Source organism: Podarcis muralis, chromosome 11 (genome assembly GCF_964188315.1).
Source record: "Podarcis muralis chromosome 11, rPodMur119.hap1.1, whole genome shotgun sequence".
In the NCBI taxonomy this organism is placed as follows: Eukaryota; Metazoa; Chordata; class Lepidosauria; order Squamata; family Lacertidae; genus Podarcis; species Podarcis muralis.
In genome coordinates, this window is record NC_135665.1 from 14,661,519 (window position 1) to 14,677,614 (window position 16,096).

General features: G+C 39.0%; 1 protein-coding gene across 10 annotated transcripts in view; it reads right to left on the reverse strand.

Annotated features, from left to right (window-relative positions):
• The window catches only part of AOPEP (aminopeptidase O (putative)), a 180,662-nt gene that overhangs the window by 107,531 nt on the left and 57,035 nt on the right, over positions 1–16,096 (reverse strand). For 9 of the 10 annotated variants that reach the window (XR_013394626.1, XR_013394627.1, XR_013394624.1 and 6 more), the window contains 4 exons: positions 13,065–13,254; positions 10,848–10,954; positions 6,274–6,376; positions 6,068–6,175 (listed from right to left, as the gene is read on the reverse strand). Coding sequence is in view for 3 of the 10 variants with exons in the window: in XM_077936063.1 (XP_077792189.1) it covers positions 6,068–6,175; positions 6,274–6,376; positions 10,848–10,954; positions 13,065–13,254 (508 nt within the window). In the remaining 7 variants the exon portion in view is untranslated. Of the gene's footprint in view, positions 1–6,067; positions 6,176–6,273; positions 6,377–7,602; positions 7,686–10,847; positions 10,955–13,064; positions 13,255–16,096 lie in introns of those variants that run through there. The other variant, XM_077936065.1, reaches the window with a different exon arrangement.

Below are 16,096 nucleotides of genomic sequence, written 5' to 3' on the forward strand. Positions count from 1 at the left end.
AAAAGCTTAGATATTTTAGCATGCATATTAATAAGACTGAACTAATAATAAGATGCAAAATTATGATCTCAGCAAATGAATCAGTATTACAGCTGGTTACTTGTTGAAGCAGATGTTACAATGAGAAAATTAAAATCTGTGAAGTATTTTATCCCCAAGATATTCATTTTTCATCACCAAACTAAACATCAACCTTAACTGCGCTAGTGGAATCAACAACTCATACTCATTTCTATTTATTTATAGTTACCAACACTCCATTCATTACACAAATTTCATCGAAAGGTGTTAGTCAATGGATTCTCTCACAGAAACCAGAATGGACTTTTAAAAAATCCTGCCCTAAAATTCCAGACTTTCTTGCTACTCAACTAAAATAAACAAAAACTACTATTAAAAACATACCGAGCATGCAGTCAAAATGAAGGAGAAAAAAGCAAACTGATTAATGTTTCACATGTGAAGTCATTTCCTTGCACCTGTGGCTCAGATCTAGGAAAAATACTACAAATGCCACTAGAAACAAGGCTAGTATTCAGAATGCAAGCAATTATTTATACTTTAGATGTTATACTCTGTTCTTCATAGTTTTAAATGCTGGGAATCCATCCCATTATTTTTTATGGTGTAGAGGAATACTAAACATTAAAACCTTTTAAAACTGTTATTTATTCTGTATCTGATGTTTGGTTAAAGATTCTTATTCATATTTATGCTAGGTAACCCGTAAAAATCTGCATTTGCAGCCACATTTGTCTAGATGTGCATATATATATATTGCCTGTACAGAGCTATGCAGGCCAAATAAGCAAATCTACCATTCAGAATCTCTGTACAATGAGCTCAAAATTGACTATAATTTTCCCATGGCATAACCAAGATGTTATATCACAAAATGGCACTTGAGAATGCCCAAACAATTCTCACCACAGATTTGTGGGAGACCAAATATGGATTTAGCCAGGGCTTTTTGGTGAGTTCTTTGGCAAGTTCTGGTGTTGCAGCCCAGCAATTTGTGTCATAAAAAGATCAACAAGTTGGGCTGGGCTGGGCTCCCCCCTAAAAAAAGGTCAACAAGTTCCGGTACCTCTTTTTCTAGAAAAAAAGCCCTGGACTTGGCTGCATTTTATCCTCAAGTAATAGATTCCTAAATGTGAAGGTCAGGGTAGAAAATTTCCACTGGCTTTAGTTGATTCTGGTTCAAATAATGCCAAAGCTGATAAAATAAAATTCAATGAAGATATAGAACTTAGTGTAATCCTTTTCCTCCTGTCTCTGATTCCATTTCATCCTCGACAGACCCTCCTCAGATCTTGTCAATCTAAAGGGTACCTTGAGCTCCCATCTCGTCTTGCGTTATTGAACTATATCCCAGCATCACTGCAAGAAATGCATGCTCTTTCCCCCCAGAGATACACAGATTGCATGCTTACTAAATGAATTATGCTACAGCGTTACTGTCAGGAAACACTATAAATCAAAAGGTTAAAAATGCAGCCCGCTGCAGCACAGTTGGATGCAATGCTGGGAAAGGGCAACAAAAGAAATGCTTTTGTATCTTTTTCTTCTTTCCTTTCCTTTGTTCTGGTGCTCATCACAACACCAGTATGGGGATCCTGGGACACCAGCACCCTATGCAACAATCCCCACCTCTCATTAAACATATTTTTTGGAACCGAGCATGAAAAACCAAATGTAAAATTAAGCAGGGGCTTTCTGCCACATCTACAATGGCTATAAAAAAATAGACGACAATTTTTCAAACTCTTGATTAGTAAACATTTGCCTCAGGGTTAGGAGCATGTTTGAAAAGTTTCATCTGGTCACAACAGCTGGACAGTTTATAAACCCACATTTCACAGCAGGCTGCTGGGGCGCAAAAGAAAACGACTGGTGGATTAGCAACTCTATCGTAATATGATCTTACAATGATGACTAATAGCCTTATGAGCAGAGATCTTCCAACATTTTGCAATATTTGTGTAATTTGCTAAGCAAATTGATTTCGCATCAAGCCTGCAGATTTATCTGAAACAAATTCAAGTCTCCTACCCTATCTAATACTTTCTGTGCAACTGAAATAATGCATTTTGCTGCCTTGTTTTCAACCAACAGCTAGAGACCATAGGTTTCTAAGGCTCCAATCTGAATAATATTTGGTAGGAAGTAAGTCTACTGAGCTCAGAGAGAATCTAAACATTACCAGCTTTGGTAACCATAGCTAAGAAAAATCTATCATGATAATGAGGCTATTGTCATCTTGATATGATTCTCCCTTCTATCCTTACTTAGCTGATGGCAGTACAAGAGTCCTCCCCTTCTTCCTAGGCCTGAGAATGAGTAGATGGGAAGGCAATGTGCTTCTACAAATTCCACACAGAGAGCCTCACTGCATTTCTCTCCTGAAAAACTTTTATGCATAATGTTGGAAGCCATACTGTACTGGGGAAAGTGTTGATTTTATTTCATTCATTTCCTATCCACATTTCTCTACATTGATTCAAGTAATATTTCTAACTACCAAGCTGAATTATTATTTTTGAACAATTATAAAACATCCTCTCTGTGGTATTTCCACTTACATCCCACTGTGGAACTCTAACTTTAACATTTTATCTTTAGAAAGTAATTTGCTTTCTTTGCTCCCCCCCCCCCAAGCCTTTATCATCTCTCCTTTTGGTTTTATGTTGCCATGTTTTGGTCTGATCCTTTAGGGTCTGTCTGAGCACCCTCTTTGAATTGAGTATCATGCAATGAAAAAAGCTTTGATTTAAGATTAAGGAGATGCAAGCTGAAATCCCAATTTAGCCATAATTCTCACAGAGCTGAACTAGGGCAAGTTATATGTTATGAGAAAAAGGCATGTAAGTCAGAAAGCAGACATTGACAAATTCTGGGTTATTGACCTGATTTGTTAACTAAAATTACACCAAAGTTCCGCAGTTGTATCCATCTAAATCTGAATGCTTGGAACAACTTCTGTGAGTGCAGGGAAACTTCCACTGTCTCCTTCCTCCACATATCCCAGCACTTCCATTAAATCTGTTCCAGTGGGTTACAGGAACCCCCATAACATATTTGGGGAGTACATGGGGTTGAGGGAGGGCACATTCCATTGCTTTTACAGATGCTGTTCTGTGTGCACATTGATTTAGTTGGATGCAGCCCTTTGGACAAAATTGAGAACATTGGTTTAATGCAAGCAAGCATCTCAATGTGAAAGCTGGCATACAAGCAGAGAGGAGGGACAACAGAGAAGTAGGTGGTCATAATGTAAATCATAGTTTATGAAATCAGGGACAAACATACCAATCCACCCAAGACAGCATTTATTTATGGAAGCCACTGCAAGAAAATAATCTAAAGATTCTTTAAAAATGGCCTAAAGGCACACAATTCAACTGCTGAAGTGAAGTGGGCTCCATATAGAGCTGTACCTAGATAGCAGACCACGTAGGAGACATGTGTAGGTCTCTCTGCTCCATGGAGCAAGAGTTAGTTAAAATTAAAACTAACCAACAAATAAATAAATAAATGATAAAGAACATGTAGGAACAGTTTAGGTGTCTTTTGAAAAAAGTGTGTAAGTGTGTGTGTGTGTGTGTGTGTGTGTGTGTGTGTGTTCATCTTGAATATGGCTTTTCTACACTCAGCAGTGCATCTTGACTCAATTATCTTTACAGTCAAGGATGGAAGTAAAAAGAATTTTTCTGTTTTGTAACAACAGGGAAATATTTTGTTCAGCTTGAAACCTAGTTGTATTTTATCTTATTTTCATGTTTTTAAGCAGGTCACCACAAAAATATTGTGAATGCATGCTGGCATTCTTATTTCATAGGCTTAATGTCAATATCAGAAAGAAAGCAATGATTTTTTAAAAATCTAAGTCCGTTTAATTTGGTCTAAATGAAAATATCCATTATCTGATGGTGATGTGTCTCATGACATGCAGAAGTTCTCTTTCAACACAGTGCAGTTGTTCACAATATGGCATGCTGTAAACCAAGATTGAATTTTTAACCTTACATTAAGATACCTTATGAAAAGAGAGGCTTCTGTGAGCCTCCACTTGACCCTTTTAATACTCCAGAAGCAATTTCTCTCTATAAAGAATAGCAACCTTGAGTAACAAAGCATGACTGAAATGTGTTTCCATAAGAATTTAACAAAGCCATCCTGGATAGAAGCAGCAGGCAAAAAAGATTATCCGCTTCTGTTGCTACAATTCATTTTTGTACGTTCATTCTTATATTCAAACCAAAGTTTAGTTTTTGAAATATTCAATAGAGGTTGTGTTAATATAACTAAGGATGATTTACAAGGGGAAAGTTGGAAACATAATAACTACTCTGTATCAGAAGAAGGTCAATCTAGTTCAGCATTCTGTTTCCAAGAGCAGTTAGAAGATCCTTGGAGGCTCATGAGAATGGCATTAAGATATCTGGGATTTACTCTGTCATGGATGCTTTAGTTGAGATTCCTACAATGCAGGGGTTGGACTAGAAGACCCTTGGGGTACCTTCAAACTCTACAATTTTATGATTCTATACTGCATTTGAGCAAAAAGATTCCATTTTAACATCATGATTAGAAGCCCTTGATAGATCAATTAGATTAAATCATAGCATCCATAACATACTTCATACACCAGTTCTGGGGAGCACACATCTTGCATACCCTGACAAATGTATTTTCTATGCCTGAAGTTTTCTTAAAATCTTAAGGTAAGAACAACAGCAACAATGGAACACCCACCTTAGTGTTAAGCACATAAGCCCCGTGGGAGTAAACCCAGGATCCATGTACCCCAATATCCCATTTCCAGCACTGGCCAACCACCAGGGCATGAAGGTAACAGCCCTCCAATTCTCTTTGCCCTTCACTTCTAGTAACTGATACCGAGAGGAATAGGTTGCCTCTACAGTGGTACCTCTGATTACGTACTTAATTCTTTCTGGAGGTCCGTTCTTAACCTGAAACTGTTCTTAACCTGAAGGACCACTTTAGCTAATGGGGCCTCCTGCTGCCGCCGCACGATTTCTGTTCTCATCCTGAAGCAAAGTTCTTAATCTGAGGTACTATTTCTGGGTTAGCGGAGTCTGTAACCTGAAGCGTATGTAACCCGAGGTACCACTGTATAGGTTGCACTTAGCTATCGTTCTCTCTAAAAATAAACTCAGGTGGTTTAGAGCCACAATGGGGCAACTGATAAACGAACTAACCCCAGTATCCAGAAGAACGTAAAAACACAAAGGGGGGAGGATAAAAAAGCAAGAAAAAACACTCTCAGAGGCCTCCAGGAGCCATATAATGTCAGGCACCACTTGGAATGGAAAACTGGAAAACCAGGGGAGCGAATAAATTGTCCTTCCTGAGCTGCTTACAATTTATAGTATGCTGAAGGAGGACATGGCTGGCTGGAACTCTGAATGGGCCCATTCCTCTTAGGGGGTGGGGATATACTGTGACATTTCATTGCAGGTTCCGCTTGTCATGACGGTTACCAACCAATGGAGCTGTCCTTGATGAATTTATTTAGTCCCCTTTTAAAGATGCAATCCTCAGGCAACACTGGTGCTTGATGGAGTGGCACAGCCAACACTGCAATCACAACACCTGGTGCTTATGCTGGTTGGCTGAGGGGTGGAAAAGGAATCCTTTCACGGCTCTAGTTTGCAAGCAAGAGAACTGGTTCAAGCACATTGGCACCACACGACTGCAGCATACTCCACACAGAATTCAGCAGACCCTATGCTGGCCCAGTCCCATGGGCAGATGGCCACCTCCACAGAGGATCAGGGAGTTGAATAGTTCTGCCTGCCTGTGGTCATCGCCACATCCTGCAATGTGTGAATAAGTACTTTCCCTTTTCTGCTATGAATCGACTGCCTACAACTTCACCAGGAAAGTTCTAGTGTTATGAAAAGGAGATTAAAAATGGGCTCTGCTCACTTTGCTGCACGCTCCCCCACCTCCAAGCTTCTAAAACATAAATGCTTAGCTTGTCCTCATAAGAAAGGTTCTTCAACTCCTGGATTATTTTGACTTAAGTTAAAGATGCAAGTACCTGAGAGAGTATCAGCTGTCCATGAAAAGCCCGCACAAAGTTCTTTAAAAAGGCGAAATATGCAGCTTCTCCAGCCTTCCCTGCAAAAGACCGCAGAAGGAAATAACCCTGGAAGAAGCGAACCAGACATACAAGATGTTATTCCTTTCTTATGTGTACAAAATGCTGATTTGTCATATTGAGAGTACCGGCTTTAGCATTCTGACCTTCAGGTAATGAACCTGCATGAACACTTTTTCTGCATTCAGGCCATGTTTGATTACAGATGCTCCAGATTCACTTGCTTTGCCAGTGTTCTCTTTCTTGGGCCTAAAAGGGCACAAATAATTCAAGATCTGGATAAACAGATACAATGAGGATGTTTAAAAAAAAGTCTCACAATTAAAACACTTAATTACAAGGTTCTGTTTTACTTCAGGCATTGTCTGCTATATAGGAGGTTTCATACTTACTCAGGTAACTTCGTTCGTGGGAAAAGTAGTACAGCAATGCATTTTTCTAATGTAACTTTATATATGGCTACACAAGCAGCTGAAGTTTAAACTAGTAGCCAATTCTAAGCTGGTGTGAAGCGACTTAACTCTTCTCCCAGACATGACATCATATCACATGGCATTCTGCTAAGACATGCTACACAGGCAGGAGTGTCACACTATGCGCAAAGGGAAATTAGAAGAGATGGAGACACTTTAGATGGAGGGAAACGGCAAGGAAGGATATTGAATTCATTACATCCAGTAACATATTTTGGCTGCTCTTACCTGAACATAGGCTTAGCAGCTCACAAGACTACACCTGGAAGGATGAATGGGCTCTTTCATCTATGCCCAATACGCTGAAAAAAGGACTTAAGCTTTCTCTTTATTTTTCTTTAGTTTGCAATTTTCCATGCACGTCAAAGAAAAGCAGCCAGAGTTTTTGAAAACAAAGCTTGAAACATTCAGCCCACTGAATTATCACCCATGAGGACAATATCCAGAACAAATTCAAACTGTGTGAATTCTTCATCAATGGTTGTCCAGTTTCCAAATTTGTGTCAGAAAACTATTGCTTACTAGTGCCTGACCTCTTTAGTTTAAATCACAGAGTTGGGAGGGGGGAAATGTGCAACCTTATTCTCTCAGGTAGAGCCTGTTGTAACAGAGTAAGTAGCTAAGGGATGCTTGCACTAGCTATTTTCCCCAGGTTATGTCCAACAAAAGCTGGTGTTTATATTGTGGTGTGCTTTAGTGCATCTACATGTAAGTGTTGACTGAGGTCATATGGAGATCTGGGGTGAGCAGTAGTACTAAATGAGTATCTGGGATCAGGGTGGATAAGGGCCAATAAACTACAACATAATCCTGACAGGATGAAGGTATTGTTGGTAGGTGGTACTCAGCCTGTTCTGGATAAGGTTGCAACTCCCCTTAAATATCAGATTCACAGCTCAGGAACTCTTTTAGCTCCAGCCTTGTGTATAAATGTCTAAGTGGCACCTGTGGCAGGAATCAAATGAGGCTGGAGTGATGTAATCCATGTCCTTCTCCCTCATGTCCAGTAATCCATGTCCTTCTCCCTCGTATTAAGATCTTAATCTGAATACCTTTTTCAAGCCCCTCTGCCTTCAGAGATGAAGCTGTTGGTGAGCCAAGATAGAGTATTTACAGTGATGGCTTCTCATTTTTAGATGTATCCCCAGGGAGTCTGGCATGGCAGATTCTAGTGCCTTTGTGGCACCAAGACATACCTTTTAATTTGCCCACACATTTTAGATTTAAATAAATTACATTTGTTATTTTAACCTGTTGGAATATTAACTTCCCATGTTTTATATTTACGGCTCTACTATTTTTATGTAGTTTTAGTGTGTTTTTAAACTATTGTTAGCTGCTCTGATATGTTGCTGGTTAAATGTAATTTTATTATATACTTTTAAGATAGGTTTTTTAAACAGTCTCTGTTGTAAAATGAATGCACTATAAAACCCATGTGATACCTTAGCAATTGAAGTAGGAAAGCTAATGTCCAGATAAGCCTCCTATCAGAGCAAGCCATGTTCACATTTTTTTAAAAAATGGAACAAAACAAAATACACAAAAAAACCAGCCATCCTGCCAATCAGCAGCTGTGTTGGCTGCAGCTAGCGATAAGGCTGTTTCCTCTATCTGCACCTATTGTCAAGCTACACACTTGCAAACGTATGACTTGTCTGATTTAGCATATATACAATAACACGAATAAATATTAATGAAAGTAGCTTATAACACAACTACAGTAATGTGAGAACTTGATGTAGAGGGAAGGCTCAGGAGATGGACACTGGGCCGGGCCACCGTGGAAGGCTTTTAGAACTACATGTATTCCACGAGCAGCTACTTTTCCAGGAGCATGTTTATTCAAATCTCTAATAAGCCACAAAGCTTACTTGATGATATTGGGCGAGCCACTATCTCTTGGACTAACCTGCCCAACATGGGATTTTATAAATACAAAAGTGGGATGAGGGGGCAAACATGCACACTGTCTTAAAATCTTTGGGGAAATAGCAGGATAAGAAATAAGAAAACAAGAAAAAGTTCAAGTGCACGTGGCGTTGCCTACTGGGTCTGTATCAGCCAGGAAAATATTCTGTATTAGGGTCAGTACTCTCTGTGTAGTGTTTAGCTTGTTGCATGAGGCCGGGGTTACAACAATCAGGTGAGTCCCCTGAACTGCATTACAAACTTTTTTTTCATACTGGGATACTTTAGAAATTAACATAGAACGCAGCATAAGGGAATACTGTTTTTTAAAAAAAGATGCTGTGCTCTGCTCATAGTCCCCCCGCCCCCCGCCCAGGTCCCTGGATTATAGATTCAGGCTGCAATCCTGTGCATAGGATTACACATAAATACATGGATAACACTATAAACAAGTCTCACTGAATTCCATGCATAATTATGCACCGGATTGGTGGGTTGCAGACATTTTATGAAACAACAAAACTGAAAGCTAATAGTCAACTCAACTTTTTGCCGTACAACTTTATATACTGGAATTTATTCTTAATACATTGTCTATAAACATAGTATAAAATCTAGCTTAAAGGCTGTATTTAATTGTAAAATAATCAATGCAACATGTTTTAGTATGCTTAGAACCAATGAATGAAATTCACATATAAAAAAGGAACATTAAACAAAAATAATGAAAATCATGATTAAAACAAAGACGAATTTCCTCACTAAAACATGGTTTAAATTAAATTAGCCCCATGCTTAAGCATTCTACACCCACAAGTCTATGGGGTGGTGTAGCCTAATATGATGTGGTAAGCAGATTGCTCTGCAGCCACAGACAAGCCGAATTTCAGGTTGCAAAAGATAGACTGAGTCTATGATTGAGTGGATTAATTTCAAAGAGTTGACCTCAAAAGCCACCTAGCCCTAGCTACTGCAGCATTTCTCAGAGGTAACCATCCAGCGACTGCTGGAAAACCTCTAAAGAGGGACACTTCACCACCTTCCGAGGCAGTCTGTCCCACTGTCAACCCACAGTATCAGGAAGTTCTCCCCAATGTTTAGCTGAAATCTCCTTTGAGTTTAACCTGTGTGTTCATGTCCTATTCTCTAGGGCAGGGGTGGGGAACCTTTCTCTCTTTTTTGTCAAGGGCTCCATTCCTTCAGGGCAACCAGTCACCATGCCAGTGATGGGTGGGGCTGAAGCCAGCAGTGGGCGAGGCTGGACACTGAAACAGACAGAATCACCCACTTCTCCTTCTATCCAACCAGCAGGTTGCCAGGGGAGGAAAATATCAGAAGTGAGAACTAATCACAAGTACCACTTTCTCGTCCATCTGTTTTGGTTGCTCCCATTCCACTCCTACCCACCTTGACTTCTACCTCTGAGCTCCCCACCCTCAGAGGTGGAATCTGCAGGCAACTCTTGGGTTTCAGGCTGCCCCACTCTTGCTCTGGGATATGCAGAAACAAATTTGCTCCATTATCTGACAGCCTTAAAACAAATTTAAAAATGGCTATCACATTATCTCTTCTTCAGTAAACATCTTATTTAATTTTTAATTTATTTTATCTTCTTCAGCCTAAATATACCCAGTGCCTTCAACTTCATAAAACTTAGCCCCTCAACCATTTCTTTGGATATGTTCCATTGAGCAGTAATTTCTGAGAAAAGATTTTTTTATTGGAATCAATATTTAAGACTTCCTCCTCATTTTTTAAAAGTCAAGTAGCTTGCAACTTACAGTGCAACCCTAAGGATGTTGAATTCTACTGAATTCAGTAAAGCTTACTCTCGGGACTGTGCATAGGATTGCAACCTAGGTTGTTTTTCCTTATCCTCTTTCCAACCTCAACCCATTTGATTTTGTCCAGTCTTCTCTTTCTACATTTCAGCTGGCGAGGCTCATCTGACAGCAACACTTAACCCAGCCTTCTGTGTTATTGGCCTGCTCCTGTGGAGTGTTCTTCCATTCGGGGCAGACACCTTCTGTTCTAATTTTCAAACCTTTGCCATATACTTCTATTTGCCACCAGGATTATGCAGACAATTAAAGAAAAACTTTTTCTGTAATAGTGAGCTGTTTTAATTTTTGTATTGTATTTTAAGTGTTGTAAACCTCTTTGATTTTTTTTTAATGAAACTGTGGTACACAAATATTCTAATTAATATATGAATTTGCTTTACAAACCCTTTGGAAGATGTAATAATTTAATCAAAACACTCCAATATCCTTCTTTTGGAGAGGGAAAATGTGATAAGGAGAGAAGAAACAATAAGTGAGCAGCTTTTTCTGTACCTTAACACTTGCAGATCTCCTTCAGAGTTCTGCACCTCATCTCTAAGGCGTTGCCAGCGCAGTACAGCTTTCAGATCTTGCTGCTCTTTCGCTTCATCAGCTGACAGCTACTTGGGACACAAATATTCAGGTTATTGTTAGAGGCTTCTTCAGTTTCTCAGTAGTTTTTAATGGAAATCCCATCAGCTTAGAGAAAGCCCTGTCACCCTTTAGAGGAGCCAAGAGCAGGCACCTAACCTATCTCCTACTACCATGACCAATAAAAATTATTATTACTATATATTTTGTTTTGGGAGATCTCCTGACCCCCACATAGACAATTTCAGGTAGCGTAGGGTGCGCAGGGGAAGAAGAGCAGAGGCAGAAATCCTCTTGCATAAACAGAAATCTTTCACAGATGGGGTACATTAGGTGAATTCCATCCATAGAAAGCTGCTTTATACCAAGGCAGACCCTAGACCTCATCTAGCTTAGTACTGACCGGCAGTGGCTCTCCAGCTTTTCAGTCAGAGAACATTTCCAGCCCCAATTAAATACGCCAGGGATTCAACCAGAGACCTTCTGCATGCAAAGCAGTTGCTCTATCACCAAGCTATGCCCTTATCCAAACGCTGTGTAGAAGAGAGGAACTATATGGTATGTGTGCAATGGAAAGCACTTCTAAACATGCATCAATACATAATTTGCTTGCGGTGCCAGCCCTTGGACTTCTGTGGGTGCTACTTCAAAAGGTCCCTTCACCTGCTATATGACATGGGGGCATACAGCTCAAATGAGGGAGTTGAACCACTAGGTCAAAGGCATAAAACAGTGGAACTGGGCACTGGGTTTTTTGCCATTTGTGTTTTTCCCTGCAAGATGGTGGCCATGATCTAAGGCTTTAAAGCATAATTGCACCAGCACTGAACAGAGTGCAAAAAAAGGTTCTCAGTGGAGCTGTTATTTGGCTAAAGACGTCTTAGTCAATTAATTCTTATGATATTTAATCCATTAAGTAACCAATTCGATTTGAAAATAAGTGCTGAAGTGAGAAGCACCAATTATTTGTTTTTATATTATTCACACAGGTCATCATAGGCCTCATCTTAAAAGAGGCAAACACCCTGTGTGTGCAATGGTGTGCACTGGAAGAAGGGGGAATGCATTCTTGCTCTTATATTTTTGTATCTCATATATTCTTGTATTAGAAATCACCCTCTAAAGAAAAATCTGTCCAATGAATCTGTGAGACATTTTTATTGATTACATTTTTTAATCAATCAATCAAATAAATTATTTGATTAAATACTAAGTTAAACATTGGAGTCCTTGCCTGCACAGTTAACAAGGAGCTAGATGGATCAATGGTCTGACAGTATAGGGCAGCCTTACATGTTCCCATCCTACAAAGTGTGGTTCTCCAACTCCTACATAACATGTTAAAGAATATGAACACCAGACTGGGAAAAATTAACTGAATATTCAGTTAAAACAGTTGACATATTATTTCAGTATAATAATACTGCTAGTCACAACCTTGAAAGTCAGAATATTTTTTTGCCCTAAATCTTTCTGTCTTCTCTTTGATAACATACCTGTCCCACAACCCACAAGAATAATTACAGTGTTGTCTTGAAGAATGAATTATATACCAATTTACCAGTTCATCAGCGAACAACTGATTTTCTACTTATGATAAAGAATGTTTTCACACCATTATTTATACTTCACCTGCCAGGATGCATCTACATAGCCAAATTAGTGCATAACAACAACATTACCAATGCATTAGAGATAAAAGGGAGAACAGAAACATTTGATAGTGTTGCAAATTATTTCAGGTACCACCAATTACAATTCCATCTAACAGATTTCTCTACATATGGAAGTTAATCAAGCCAAGCTCATGGCCAAGGGCATGATAAATTTAAGGAGATTAGATAAGACATTACCTAAGACAGTTGCAAACAGATTCCTCCTGCTCAGAGGCAGTATACCTCTGTTTACTAGATTCCAAGGGCGTAAGGTTATCCCTACTACCCTATTAGTGAAATTCCCTGGGGTCTGGACAGCTGCTGTCAGAAATAGTCACAGTGCTGGACTAGATAAATGTTTGTTCTGATCCAGCATAGCAATACTTACATCCTTGAACAGGGAGCCTATTTGCTCTTTTTGTAAATGTGTAAACTGAAGGTTATCCTTATTTCTACATTATGAAAACGACTATTCGAGCCATACCTGTTGTGCGGCTGACCAAAATGCATCTTCTAGGTGAGTGGCAAATCCTTCACTTAGCCACTCTTCAGTCCAGTCACGTGCACCAATAGCCAAGCCAAACCAGGCATGAGCAATTTCATGGCACAGGCGTGTTCCACAGAGATGGCTCCCTCCAGATAATGTGCTCTGTGACATGAAGATGATGTGTGGGCTGCATAATATGAATGAAGGACAAAATACATTATGAACCTGTTACAGCATGCATTGCCCGGCTATAGCAATATGTAGACTTTATTAGCCTTGTCAGCCTGTTATTACTGTATGCATGCTATGTCATGACAGTTAGTTTATAGCTCAGACATTTTTAGGAATTAGGTTGCACTTTATTGTTTTCTGGCAGAGATTCAAGCTAAATATTCTGCCAAGCATTTGTTTCACATTCAACCATCAAACAGCTATTACCTGTAATAAGTAACTTAAACCAAAGTTTTATATTTTTCAAATTACAAGGCTGATTTATTTCAGTGGAAGCATTTATGCCTAAGCCAAGATAATAAAAGAAGGGCAGGTGTGAATACAGACCATAGGTATTTTCGGCTAAATGATCAAAGCAACCAGGGAAAACAAAGAGAGAGAGAGAAAAGAGAGAGAGAGGCTCTCGTTCAAAAAGGAACATTGTAAATGTTGAAAACTCTAAGCTTTTAGGACAAAAAGTGTGGGAAAGTGAGCACCTAATGAAGCTAAAATAGGCATTGGTGTTGAGGGGGTGTCTGTTGTCAGTTGTCGATGAGTGGGTTCTTAGATCTGCACAGCATTCTACGTGCAAGAGTAGGTGTCAATTCCTGAGTGCACATGGATTTTGTTCTAACATGTTACAGAAATTGGGGTAGGGGAACAGCTATAGCAAAGTACCACAGGAAAAATGAATGAATGATGAATGATCCCTGTTTCAAGCTATAGGCTTCTCTCTGGGATAAAATTAATATGGCCATTTCTATAAATCACCCAATGCCTCCTTTTGCATGATACAGGTTTTGGGAATTAAGACTTTGGATGCCCAAAGAAACGTCATAGGCAATTCTGCAAAATATCTGAGGACGACTGTGGAAATGGCAGTTGAAATACAGAAAGGTTGCCTACAACTCAGTTAATATTATTTATTGTTGCATCTGTGACTTTTTTCTTCTCTTAAAAAGCTCAGTTCCAATAACAATGAACATGTCTTCCCCATTTCAGCTTCTATCAGGAACTACTAAGATGGCTGATCAGCTATGTGTATGTGAACACAGAGGATATCATTTTTGTTACGCATGCCACTTTTGTTGTGTAGCCTAATGAAGTCATTGCTTTGCCACTTTCCAATATCTAATACAAGTCATTATATGGAGTTGAATAAATAATATAGCTAGCTGGAATTTGTAAACCATGGACTTTTTTCACGCTCTGAAATACATTTCAGATTCTTTTAAAATCTTACTAATGAAATGCAACACTTAAAAGCAGGACCAATTGCTGGTGTAACATTTCCCTCAAAGACAACTGAATGGTGAGTGTGCTTCTGGAATTATTTACAAAATTTGCAGGATTTGGGGTGTAAAGGGCAGATAAATCTTCGGGGGGGGGGGCTAAAACTTGTTGCATTATTTATAGGTTGTTCCTACCCAGGATGTTATTTCCAAACACCACCTAGTCAATGTTATATAACTCTTGCTTATTTTAATCAGTACATTTATTCTACAATGGGATTATTTCATTAAAGTTGCATGCATGGGAGATCTTTTTTGCTCACATAAAAATGATTGAAAATGCAGTTCTTGACTGAAACCACACCAGCAAAATTTTCAATACAAAACCAGGATTAGCAGAGTGCTATAATTCTTCAATTCACAAGTCAGGGCTGGAGATAAACCTAAATATTTCATAAAGTGAGGTTGACCTTAATCTGCCTTGTGTTCTCTCAGCTGCAAGACAGAGCAGGTTCTTTTCTGAAGTGGCCCCCAAACTCTGGATTGCACTTCCCTGTGAAGAACAACTGCAAAATGGACTGAAACTACAAGGAAGTTTCAAAGTACAAAGCTAACACAACCTTTGCACAAGAATAAACTCCTTCCCCAACATTCTAACACACACAGAGCAGGAAATTAATCACTGAGTTACCACAAGAACATACAGTGCACATCTTTGCTGAGCTATAGTGAAACAACTATAAAAGCTTCTTTTTTTGACAAGCTTACAAGAAAATTTGAAGGAAGCATGTAATTTTATTGCTTCTATATATATACTGATATATGGTTGCATTATTGTTATCATTTATTAAATTTGTATACAGCCTTCTATCCAAAGATCACAAGTTGGTTCACATACAAAAATACATAATATTTTTATACAAAATACATAATAAAACAAAAACAAACCAATAACCTCCCCTCCCACATTATATGTATTTGATCCATTGATTGCTTATTGATAAAATTTTATTGTCTTGTAATCTGGGAGAACACGTAAAGTAAAAAATCTGAAGAATGATGGACATGGGCCAGGAAGATCTGGGTTAAAATACCAGCACATCAGTTAAGGTCACAGGTAGAAGCCACTATCTCTTACCTACACTGCCTCAAAAGGCTGTTACGAGTATAAAATTTCATAAGCTTGTGTATGACATGGTGTTCTTTTGTAAATTTTATTCCCATCCCGAAGTTTTTCTCAACTTCTTCTCCACTGGTAGTCAGGCAGCGTGACAGCCACCTTCCTGAATAAAGCTAAACATATTCAGCAGTCAAAATGGAAGTCATATGCCCTGCCATTATGACATTTTAACTAAAGGAGTTCCGATATCACAGGACACATGGTTTCTGCTTCTCAAATGTATCTTACTGAGTGGCCTCTTACGTCAAGTAGCTGCTTCTTCACCTAGCTATACTTTATTATTTCTTTTATTGCATTTTTACCCCACCTTTTTGTCCAAAGAGTTCTAGGAGGCATACGTTGTCCCCCCCCCCCCATTTAATTCCCACAGCAAACCTGTGAGATAAGTTAGGCTGAGAGAGGCAGTG